At 35.9% G+C, this 13,176-nt stretch overlaps 1 protein-coding gene across 4 annotated transcripts in view; it reads right to left on the reverse strand.

Moving 5' to 3' along the window:
* The window catches only part of TENM1 (teneurin transmembrane protein 1), a 774,232-nt gene that overhangs the window by 344,359 nt on the left and 416,697 nt on the right, over positions 1 to 13,176 (reverse strand). For all 4 annotated transcript variants that reach the window (XM_066357037.1, XM_066357038.1, XM_066357036.1 and 1 more), the window contains 2 exons: positions 11,836 to 12,030; positions 8,874 to 9,074 (listed from right to left, as the gene is read on the reverse strand). In XM_066357037.1, coding sequence (XP_066213134.1) covers positions 8,874 to 9,074; positions 11,836 to 12,030 — 396 coding nt within the window. The remainder of the gene's footprint in view (positions 1 to 8,873; positions 9,075 to 11,835; positions 12,031 to 13,176) is intronic.

Consider the following 13,176-nt stretch of genomic DNA (forward strand, 5'->3'; position numbering starts at 1 on the left):
TATACAAAATTTTCCTGTTTACTTTTGATGCTCCCACTGGTGTGTCCAAATGGATTCTTATCATTACTGTGCTTTAACCATGTAAATAATCACGCATCCTCCCATTCATGTTTACTTACATTTTCTTGCTGCATAATTGCCACCTTTTAAAAATATATGTCCCTGGTTTGAAAAACAATTTCAAAGCTTTAATGTCCTAAAACAATCAGTAGAGTTAGCTCAGATTTACAAAAAGGCAGCTGCAAATTTTCCTATTAGTTCAAACTTGTCAAATTGTCAGGAGTTTCACTGGATTTTTTGCATTGCTGCTTGCTAGTAATGGCATAACAGGTGCGCTTTTTATTGTCTCAGAACAAAATGTAAAATATATAATATAAAAACATTTGCTATTTGATGTACTTTGAATCATCTCACTATTTATATAATTTTATAGCCATTAAATGAACTTTTTTGTATAGAGATAAAGGATTTCTAAATCTGAGAATATTTGGGGATTTAATTTACACTTTCACTTGAACCAAAAAAAAAATGACTTAGGAGATGACAAACTATCCCTGAGTAGGATGTGTTGATAAGAAATCATGATAATAGTGTGCTTTTTTTCTACTTCATATCTACATCTCAAATATGTTCCTATGGTTTCAGTCTTACACACTTAATTTGACTTAGAATTTTCCAAAGGATTCTGTGGGTTGTATTTCTAGTGTCACCAAAGAACTTTACTTATTGATTCAAAAATTTAGAGATAGTGTTATTAGTGGTGCAGCTATTATTTTTTAAGCATGAGTTTATTTTATCAAATTTGAATCACCTGAAGGCTTATTTTTTATTTTCTACTAAGTAAGAAGAAAGAATTATTTTAGTTGATCAAAAGTTGTCATATTTTCACATGTAGCCCCATGTTCATAGCAGCATTGTTCACAGTGGCCAAGACATGGAAACAACCAAAAAGCCCTTCAATAGAAGACTGGATAAAGAAGATGTGGCACATATACACTATGGAATACTACTCAGCCATAAGAAATGATGACATTAGATCATTTATAGCAAAATGGTGGGATCTTGATAACATTATACGGAGTGAAATAAGTAAATCAGAAAAAAACAAGAACTACATGATTCCATACATTGGTGGAACATAAAAACGAGACTAAGAGACATGGACAAGAGTGTGGTGGTTACCAGGGGTGGGGGGAGGGAGGACGCAGGAGGGAGGGAGGGAGAGATTTAGGGGGAGGGGGAGGGGCACAGAGAAAACTAGATAGAGGGTGACGGAGGACAATCTGACTCTGGGCGAGGGGTATGCAACATAATTTAATGACAAGATAACTTGGACATGTTTTTCTTTGAATATATGTACCCTGAATTATTAATGTCATCCCATTAACATTAATAAAAATTTATAAAAAATAAAAATAAAAAAAATAAAATATGTGGCGTTCATGGCTCTCTCAGCCAAAAAAAAAAAAAAAAAAGTTGTCATATTTTGAATAGCAAGTTAAAGATAAATAAGTTTATATAGGAATTAGTCATTAGCATTTTGTCCTTGTATGCTGAAAAGCACTGTAAAAACCTCCCATCATGTTTCAATGAGTAATTGTCTGTATTTGAGCTTTTCTTTAAGTCCAGGCAATTGGTAGCATTATGATATGTTAACATTGTTTGCTAAATAATAGAAATATTCCTTCAGAGAACTCAGCTACTATTTCTAAGAAATCCACGTGTGTGTCCAGAATTAAATATGGAAAAGTACCTATAATCCTCAGTTCTTAATTTGGCTACATTAATTATTATCTCTTTATAGTGAAGATGCTAAGTTCTAATTCTCTTATGTATGAGTAGAATTTTATGTACAATGAAATGAATAGCTACATAGTTGTGTCAGTAGCAAGTACATTACATTTTGAACAAAACTTCTTTACCAAGCAGCATGTATGACCCTGCTATAATATATATGTCTGCAGGATAAATAGTGTACATACTAATAATTTCAAATGGCCTAATAAATACCTGGAAATTGCAGAGAAGTGATGTATTGTATGTAACAGACATGTAGAGTAAGATAATAATAACCTTTAGATTATTGGCACCTTCAATAAAAGGGAAAACTAATAATGTTTTTAAAGCATATAGTATTTGTATAAACAAAAAAAATTTCCCCAGCAACAATAATAATATGAGCCTCTTACAAGTCCCTCCACTAATTATCTGTGTTATTATTAGTAGGTCATATCACCATCCATATGGGGACACTTAAAAACATAATGAGACATTTTTTAAATAAAGATATTTATTAGACACACATGTTTACATGCATGTGTTCATGTGTATCACTATAAATAGTATTAAATTCTCAAACAACATGGTCTATATATCAGTATGGATGTCCTTATAATGAAAACAAAACATTTATAATGAAAATTTTCTCACCATAAACAATATGGAGTTAAGAGAGTTTATGGACCTTATGCACAAACCATTCATAGTCAGTGTCAACAACTCAATATACAGGATCAAGAATCATAGATCTATGTTGGAAAGGGCCTCAAGGGCCATTTGGCTAATCTAGTACAATATTTCAAAAATGAGGCAGCTGAGACTCGAGGAAGTTATGTGAGTCACTCAAGGTCATCGTGCTATGGACACACACACACACACACACACACACACACACACACACACATAGAGTCATCTCTGATAGACAAACAAGATGTCAACATGTCATAAGATGGCCTGAAAACAAATACCCTTATAACAAAGCCTGTGGGAGCTTCAGGAACCAACCCTGCTTAAGTTGGCAATATACTGAGAGTACCTCATGATTTCTGTTCTATTACAAATACTATGTTCAGAAACATCCTTGGGCCTGATATTTAATATCTCTTTAGCTGATTAATCTATTTCTAAGATATAGTATAATAAAAGGGGATCACAGTAGACAAGGGCAAGAATTCTCCTCTCTATGTGAATGCTTACTTCTAAGAATTTCACTTTCAATCATCTGTGAATAACAATAGATTTCAGAGGAAGTTTAACAAAGGGGTACAAAAGTCTAAACTCTGCTTTTATGTTCCCCTCTCAAAGACTATGTGGCCAAAATAAGCCAACTTTTATGAGAGAAATATAGTCGATGCATTTTACAATGCTGATATTAGAGGTTAGGGCCAATATTCTTAGTATGGGCTAAGTGTTATTACTGAGATTTCAGGGCAAGGATTACATTTTACTGAGTATGATTTGACCTGTGGTATATACAAATCTAAACCATGCTATAAGCTTCTATTATATTCCTCTTGAGGTATATTTAAAGACTGATGAGTTAACCTTTGTGAAGTAGTACCATGAGACCTTCAGGTTAAAGAAGACTATATCAAGTATCAATTCAGTGCCGCTAACAATACTGAATGTGCCTAGAAAACAGACTGAAAATAATCGGTAAACTATTCTCTGCAGTTCCCTTGGTATCAGAACAGCACAGCTAGCATGCTGACAGCTAAGCTTCATGAGTTTAGAGGAAGAAAATGATCAATGGCAAAGAGCATACCCACCTTTGAAATGACATGATCCATTATAAGAATCAAATGTTAAATAGCTTCCTGTACAGAGTGCTCTCAATTAAGACTGAACAGTGAGATCATCTGTATGGTTAAATATGCTCTGTGGGAACAACCTTTTTGGAGCTTAAAAATCACAGAAGGACTATTCCTACAATGACACTGGAGACTTGGATACAATTTCCTTCACCTGTTTTTCAAGTTGGTAGTTTTATTAGGAAACTTTTAGCTTGAGAGGCTGCTAAATTTGGGGCTAAACCTATACACCTTTATGCTTCTTTGAGCAAGAGGTGCTTCTAGTCTTCTTTTTCTATTGGGTTCAGAATAGATGAATGTGGTTTTAGTCCAGGATCTCTGGACAACTGTGTGCCATTCATGCACTTGATAGCTGATGTCCTTCATCTCTGAACTTTCCTGTTACAGTAAACTAGTCTATCCACCCGAGTCCCAGCTCCTTGTCTAACTATGCTTTTTTCCTTTGGTGGGGCTGAGGGTGGAGGGCTGAAAAAAAATTTAGACATAAAAAAATCAACAGGCCAAGTTTCTACTTTCAGGCTTGCAACTAGCCAGGTCTATGGCCTTGAACAAGTTATATAATCACTCTGGTCCTTAGTTTACTTGTGTTTCAGAAGCTTGTATATTTCTTGTTCATTGTTAAGCTCTGCTAGTGCAGAAATATTTGTTTTCCTCACTGATGTAGCCCAAGAGCCTAGCACATATTAGGTGCTCAAGAAAATTTGTTTAACAGATGAATATTTCACAACGGTGTTACCATTCACCAGTCTAGCAATGTAGAAATCACAGAATCAGTGAAAATTTCTGCCTTTCCTTACACTTACACAATAACCAACTCCAATATCCTAACTCCTCTCATATCTATCCATTCCTTTCCATCTGCACTTAAATTCCCTTAAATCGAGTATTAATCATTTTTTACTATATTCTCCAGACCATTTTCTAAAATGCAAACACGTCATAATGCTGACCTCTTTAAACTCCTTCAATAGCTTTCCCATTGTCCTCTGGATCAAGTCCAAAGTCCTAGTAATAGCATAAAGGGCCCTTCATGATCTGTAAAATCTTTTGTGACCACTTCTTAGACCTTCAGATCTTGTAAAATACACTCTGCATATTTCATCCCTCCCCCTTATTTTTTAAGAAAGGAAAGAGCGAGCGAGAGAGAGAGAGAGAGAGAGAGAAGCATCAATTTGTTGTTCCAATTAATTGTGCACCCATTCATTGCTTCTCATATGTACCCTGACTAGGGTTTGAACTGGTAGCCTTGGGGTCAAGTCAGCAAACCTGCGATCAAACCAGTGACCACAGAACTTTGGGATAACGCTCTATGCACTGCACCACTGGCCAGGATTCTCTCTTTCTTTTATAGAATTTAGTGAAATGTATTCTAAATAGTGACTCATACTTGTCTCCCCAACATAGATTGGTTTCATCATAAAATATCCCATTGCCAGACATGCTGATAGAGACATAATAGGGGTCCAATAAATGTGTGGCAAATGAACAAGTCAGTAAGGAGGTTAGAATGGTGGGGTGGCTTTCACACCCAGGGAGAAACTGCTTAACCTTTCTGCCACAGTGTATTAGAATCCTTAAGGATGCCAAAGCAGATGGACTAGAAGCTAGCATGACTGTGAAACATGAAACCAGGTTTCTCTACCCTTTCCACCAGATCTAATCTTCTATGGGGCTACCATTAGTTCTCATTATTTAACTAGCTTTCAGCGAGTAAGCATGTTTTGAAGAGAGGTAAGAATAACGTTGAGTTTAGGGTACTTTATCCAGAAGAGAGGGAAGTAGGGTGATTGTAAAGGCATGTTCGTAATTAGCTTTTTCCTCCCCTTCTGAGTAATTTTCTTCTTTACCGACAGAACTGGAGCATGTCCTTTTGTATTAGGTAGGAGGGATGGATTGGGCAAGGAGAAATGCTCAGTATACTGAATTTAATGTTGATTCATTAAGAATATAAGTATCTGAATATGTACAACCGAAGAGTGGAATATGACCAGGCATTTTACCCAATTCTGAGGCATCAAGAAGGATACATAAGTGATGTGACTGGCCTTGAGGAAAAAACTATGATACAGAATCACAAGTAACTAAGTGTGTATTAAGTCCTACATAAACAGGTAAGTTTCTGACTAAATGTTAAAAACCCAGTCATGGTAAAGATACCAAATGTTGGTGTTCTCTAGGGTTCTGACTTTCTTCAACCTCATCTTTCACTCTTCCTGGACAAGAACATGCCTTCTTATGGTCTGAATTACGATCTGAATATTTGTTTCCAGCTCAGAATTCTTCTATAAGTTCCATTCTTGACTATCAATCCTTTGCTGCACATATCCACCTGGATCTTCTGCAGACACATCCAACTCAGCACATTCACAACTGAGCTCACTAGGTCCTGTCCCTCTGCCCCAAACCTGCTCTTCTGCTTACGCTTCTTTTCTCTCTCAGCTGGTGATGCTTCTTTTCACTTAGACACCCAAAAACGTTGTCCCTGGCTCCTCACTTTCTCTCATCTACCACGGTAACTTTTTTCTGGTCTTTCTCTGCTTCAGTATTCTCATAACTACAGTTTCAATTTTGGGATCTCCCTACCACCTCATCCTGGGACTACTCCAATAATCACATTGCATTTGCCTTTGATGACCTTATGTCATCCATTTCCAATTGGTCCTCTCAGTAGCTGTCAGAGTGTTCTATCTTAAATGCAGTGTGTTATAAACCACTCAATGGCTTCTTATTGTGTCATGAAGAAATACAAATTCCTTAAAATAGTGTGTAAATAAAATTCCCTGTGTCTGGCCCTTGCCTATCTCTCCAATTTTACCTCTTTCTGGACTCCTAAACCATAGTTATACCCAATGACTTGCATGTCCACAAATGTGTTATTTGGATTCACGTTTCTACTTCTTTAAGTTATTCTTTCTGTCAGGAACATTTTTTTACTCTCTTATCCACCTGATAAACATGTACAGTATATCCTTACTTAATGCCATTGATAGGTTTTGTGACTTTAAGTGAAACAACATATAAAGAAGTCAATTCTACCACAGGTTGATGTAAATAAGACTTAAGTCCTGATGACATCTCATCGATGTTATACTGAAATAACATTGAATGAAACATCATTTGGGAACCTGCTATAATCATCTTTTAGTGTTCCTCAAAAAACTAAATATTAAATTGCCTTATGATCCAGGTATTCCACTTCTGGGACTATATCCAAAGAAATCCCAAATACAAATGTTGATTCAAGTGTTAAAAGACTTCTCCAAAGTCTTCTCTGAATGTTGGGCCTCTTCAGAAATAACCTACTGCTCCCTCTTTGTGCTGTCTGCACATAGCCTTGGACAGAGTCCAAGGGTACTTTTTAATCCATAGTGAATCAGATGATGGACTCCTGGAAGATAGTGTAATGTAGTGACTAAAAACACAGAATGTGAAGATAGAACACGTTTTCTAAATTCTTCCTCTGCCACTTATTTTGCAGGTAACTGTGGATGAGTGATTAAATCTCTTTGGGCTTCACTTTCTTCATTTGTAAAGTGGGCATAATTATAGCACTTACCTCTTAGGCTGTTCTGAAGATTAAGTGAATATGTGTTCAATACTGAGAATAATGCCTAGTACATAATTGTTATGAATATAGTGCTCTAATAATAATATTAATGTTAATATTATTTTAAACTTGAATCTCTCGACAACACTATATCTGATACATGAAAGGGTAGAACATGTTCAACAACATTTAGTAATGAAATTAATGATCAGGTTAGAATTGTACTATAGAGTCCCATAATGCCCAGTCACTTCTCTTTTGTCACCCTCCTCTAACATGTCCGATATGCCTCCTCCACTAAACTAAAGTGCTTTTTTTTTACAAGGACCATGACCATCTTGTTTACCACTGTTTCTCTAGCACTAAGCACACAGCACTCACACATATGTTTGCTAAATATATAAATGAATGAGTTTTTCAAGATTTGCACTGTAGTCATTATTCCATTGTCTTTAGCATTTTAATCACTTTCTGAAATTGTAACATGCAATCTTCTCTCCCATATTATTTCTATGTGAGGCAGCAAAATTTTGCACAGTGAAGTATTAGATTAGAATTAATTCTCTTAACAGAGGGCTTCTCTTGTTTCTTTATAGCACAGGCTCACAGACTTGTAGGTTCATGAATTATTTAGTGGCACAAAAAGTCTCAGAGAACACCTATGGCTCCTGCTTATTATGTGTCATTTTATATCCTTAACAAAAACAGGCAGAGGCTTTGTAAGAGTTATCATTTAGTAATTTTACTCATTTAATGAGCACATGGTCTGAAGATAAGAACAGTTTAAAAAAACAATCTCTTATTTTTAGTTTACATGAAAAAACAAGTTTTGTCCACAAATACCTACAGCAGGATGCCCTTTTAAATCTCCATCACTGTGCATAATAAGGTTTCAGAGGCTCTTGTTGATGTGATCAGGAAACATTTTATAGAACACTGTGGGGAATATAGTCAATAATATTGTAATATTATGTGTATTATATAATAATATGTGATACAATGTATGGGGCCAGGTAGACACTTGAAATATCAAGGGGACTGCTTTATAAAGAACACGATTTTATGATCACTATGTTGTACACCTGAAACTAGTACAATATAATATTGAATATAAACAGTAATTAGAAAATTAAAAAAAATTCTTTGAATAAAATTGTATTTGGTCTTGGTGGATGGGTTGGATTTTCCTGGGTGGAAGGTAATAGCATTCATTCCTTGCTGTGAAAAGGGCATAGAGAAAAGTGTGATGTACTAGGGGAATAGAAAAATGAAATCAAAATTGTTGGAATAATAATTGGGTGACAATATAGCAATACTGTATATAAATAGAGTAAAGATCTTGGGCTAAGTTGTGTTTTGAAATGATGGAACACCCAGTGGAAATATGTAGCATGTGGTGGAAAATGAAGGGTTATTTGAATTTGGGGAAATGTAGATTTGAAACAATCTGTAGAGAACTGATAGTGAGAGACTGGGTAATAGATGAAATAACTGTAGGAGAATGTAGAGTGAGGACAGAGATTCTAGCACAAACCCACTACAATGAAAAATACAACTAAAACCCCAAAAGTATGTTGTGTATAAAAACCCAATAAAATAGTAGCCTGGGAAATATTGGAAGACCCTTATGACCTATGAACAGCAAAGAGAATAAGACTTAAAGGAGAACTACCTTAAGGCAAAGACCAGTGAGAAACTGGGAGTGCAAGAAGGAAAAGGAAATAACTCCAATGTACCTGTTGAGCAGTCAGATCCTGTCCACTTGGGGTCACAGCTACACATTCCAGTGTCCAGAAGAAAAGTCCCGTGCCCTGAGCACTGCTCTTGGCATATAGGAAGTGGAGTTTCACAGTTGATTCCTCCCCAACCAGTAGAACAGTGGCATTCTCCCTTCACACAGATGCCATGGCTGGAACACATTGGGTCTAAGCAGTCCTCTGAAGGCCCGGAGAAGAAAGGAGGGGGTTAAAATTGAACAGATATAGCTGTTTTATGACACCAAGATACACTGATTTCCTCATATTATGCCATTTCTGCTGTTTTAATTAGGCAATAATATGACTCAGGTCAACATTGTATTCAAACTAGAAGATTATTAACACTTAAAAATATGGTTAGATATCATAAAGATTGCATATTACAGTTAGAAAAAGAAGGAAAGCATACATATGTTGTGTGAAATTGTTAGCAGTATGTGGCACTCCCACACAAACAGACCAGTGTGGGCCTTTGGCAGGAATTCCTCTGATTTGCAAAAAAGCCCAAAATTTTTGGTAACTCATTCTTTGTCTTTTCTGAAATTGGAATCATAGCTCCCAGAAATTCCTATTATTTGACATGTCTAGGAGAGCTGATATAGATTAAATTTGGATTATTCAAGGTATTGAGCAAAGTGACTGCTGTTGCATAAAATCATACAATATAAGAAATTTATTATAGCCTCTCATTTATTCCTTAGAAGCATTGGAAATGCAACATATTAAACCCAATTGAAAATTTCTTTTCCTGTGGCTTTTCCTTTTATTGTGACAAGGTGACAGTTTCTAATGTTTTTAGAATATCACAGACTCAATTCTTTTTGACTCTGATTCTGTGAATATAGAAATTTTTAAACACATGTGTAATTTTTTGGACACATACATATTTTTGGACAAATGTATAAGCTATATTAGAAGCAGATTTCTATGATTGCCTTGGGGAGAACTCTGTTATGCTTTTAATTGAGTGATTATGGAAAATAGGAAAGTTGATTTCCAAACTTCTAGTCTTCGCATACAGATAAAATGAGACAAAATGATTTACCATGATGCAGATATGTGCTTTGAATTTTTCAGGAATGGAAAAAAGCTGATACAATTTGACATCATTTACAAGACTGGCCTAGTTTTAGGGTGTGGTATGGCCACGGAACAGTGTATGTTTAAACTAGCATTATTCCATTTAGCATGATTGTCATTATAATTAGCCCACAATCACAGGATCATTAACACAATGGTATAATACCTGAGCTAATAGGTAATTAAATATCAGAAGGTATGTCTAATTTTATTAGTTTGTTATTTGGAGGGGAAAAAAGTATAAAGTTGAAAATGTTGTTTTAGAAGGCCATTTGGTCATATTAAAAATACAATAACAATTTCAATAAATAACATTTAACTTAATAGAATTTGTTCTATTAAAAGGCCACCTTCAATGAATAGATAAGTTATACTTAAATCAAAGGCATACTGTCATATGGCTGAAGGGGCCAGGCAGGTGGCAAACAGGAATGGGATGGGCTGGACTTAAGAAAACAGCATTGGGAGTGAACTGAGAGCAGTTTAAGGGGAGCTGCTGCTTCTTGGCTCCAGTTGGTTATCACCACATAGGAAATGGGAGCCCAGGATTATCAGACTTTTGAGTTGTTCACGAGAGGCTAGGACTAGAGATTTTTATAGGACACTTCTCTTGTTTTAATTTAGGCAAAGACGTCACATTAAACAACAAAAACACCACCACCACCACTGTATAAACCAAAGCCCATCCATAAACCCAGTTCAGCCTGTGGGCTACTGGTCTGTGATGTCTGACTCAAAACATTTTTTCTTATTGTATTTGCAAAGCTCAGACCATTAAGTACGGTATTCCATGCTATCTTGGTTACTCTACAAATTTTTTTAGTGATGCCTAGAATGCAAAGTCCTTTTTCAGCTGCTTAGGTGATTTAAATAAAAGGGTCTAAACAAATTAGGCTAATTTTCACAGCAAATTATTGATGTTGTGATAATAACCATTTTTAGGTGAATGTGTATGCCCATACAGCATCTGAATTTACAACCTAAATCTCATAATTGCAGTTGGATCACTATACAGTTTCCAAAAGTAACTCAGGAAATTGGGGGCCTTGTCCAGGCCTGATGCCATTCATTGGAACAGATCCAATTTTCATACCCAAATTCTGCTCCTGCTAATAGGAGGTGAAAAGCTAAACGCTTGCTTGCTCATGGAGCGGAATGAGATTAAACCTTTTAGAATGCTGTGTAATAGTCTTAATGAGCCATGAAAAAGGGCTGATTACTAGTAAACTTATTTTTCAATGTGTCTCTTTAAATGATAAAGACTATTGTTATTTCCAAACAGGTTTTGGGTGTGTAAAGGTTCCCTTGGGGTAAATTTTAATATAAAGGCACTGCCTCAAAACTCATTAGTGACAAGCCCCTTAGGCATGGAGGTCAAGTTTCAACATGAGGTATGTAAAAATAAATAATATGTAGCAATAATGATGATAATTACAAATCACTCCTAAATAAAACATTCATAAAATGGTTCTAAATGTGCAAATATTATTATTTTTTAATTATGTGCTTTAAAGTAAGATGCAGGCCAGCACACTCTGGAATAATGAAAGCATAGGGATTAACACCTAAGATCATTAGTGGAAATTCTTAAGTTACGAAACAGTGTTAAAATGAGGGGGAAATGCCATTGTTCATTACTACCATGCAAGTGTCACAGATCTAGTCTCATATTAGTATTAGAGGCTGTCAGGAGAGATGTGAGCTCCCCTGACTCTAACCCCCACTCCATGTATACAGCAGACATGTTGAGCTTTTATGGGTTGCTAAGACCACTTATATCTTTACTAGCAGTATATAGTGGTGTCTTGGACAATTCAGTAGGAGCAAAGACTGAAGCAACAGATTAAAATGGGGTTCTGACCTTCCTCGCATATTTCTCCTTTGTATCCTGGCACACAGATGCAGATGCCCATGATACAGGTGCCATGACCAAAGCATGTTGGGTCAATGCATTGTTCTTCTGGAACATCACACTCGGGCCCCTTCCAGCCATTTCGGCAGACGCAGTGTCCTTTCTCGTATTCTCCATTCCCACCACACAGCACAGGGCACGAATCTGAAAATTGGCAAATGAACTTGGAATGTTCTCATAATGCTATTAAAATCTCCAATAAGCAATTCTCTATTGATTCTTGTATAACATTTTAGGGGAAAAACTGTACTATTTCCTTCTTAGCTTTTATGAAATAAGCCCATGTTTGTGACTACAAACAGAATTTACCTTTTATGGGAGTGGGATAAAGATAAATCATAAAACTACTCTGAGCAGAGAAAATTATTTTAAGTATTTGATTTTTATTGCAATATACTCTTAAATAATTACTATCGTCATCATTATTATAGGCTGGGGGTTCTCTTTCTTATGGCTGTTCTTTCTCAAGGAGACATATGCAGGGAAAAAATTGAAAATTTGAAAATCTTATAAATAGTAAGTTATTTAACTAAATGTTATCTTTAAAAGGTTGTACATTTAAAGAGATTTATGCTGGACAGATGTCTATTCCCATAACACATTGTGCAGACCTTTATTAGAACATTCACTCCGCTTTGTCATTGTTTGTCTCCCTATTGGAACTGGGATCCTTGAGAGCAGAACTTGTATTGTCTGCCTGATTTTTTAATACCAGCCATCACCTGCACTCTTACCTCCTACCTCCTCAAGATCTATCATGGTACTGGAAACCTAGTAAGTGTTATCCAATTTTCTGTTAAATAGAATTTAACCTAAAGAAATTAATTGGCTAAGTAACCTGAGAAGAAAATACTAACAGACTGAGAACCTTAAAAATACACAGAAAATGAGCAGAGAGCATTTCTATAGTCATAACTGTAAGCCTCTGAGAAAATACAATGTGATTTACCTAAAGCTTTTCAAGAATTAAACTGTGTGCAAGTCTAGGAAACAGTAATGTTTGCTACGTTTGACTTTTGACTCTCTAGTCTTTACTTTTCTAAGCTATTTGCTCATTTGGTGATTGTCCACTCTGTCTGGTTTACATGGGTGAGCATAAGCAGTTACTTACTTTGCCCACACTTCAAGTGCATCCATTCTGCATAAGTGTATGCAGGACACAAAAGTATCATGCAGTGGTTGGGTCAGATGATCTCGCAGCTGTTAGATAACCCTGGTTAAGTTATTGCACCTCTCTGAAGTTTTTCCTTTGCCCACAAAACAGGGACAATAGCAGGTCTACCTCACAGG

The sequence above is a fragment of the Saccopteryx leptura genome, chromosome X (genome assembly GCF_036850995.1).
Source record: "Saccopteryx leptura isolate mSacLep1 chromosome X, mSacLep1_pri_phased_curated, whole genome shotgun sequence".
NCBI lineage: Eukaryota > Metazoa > Chordata > Mammalia > Chiroptera > Emballonuridae > Saccopteryx > Saccopteryx leptura.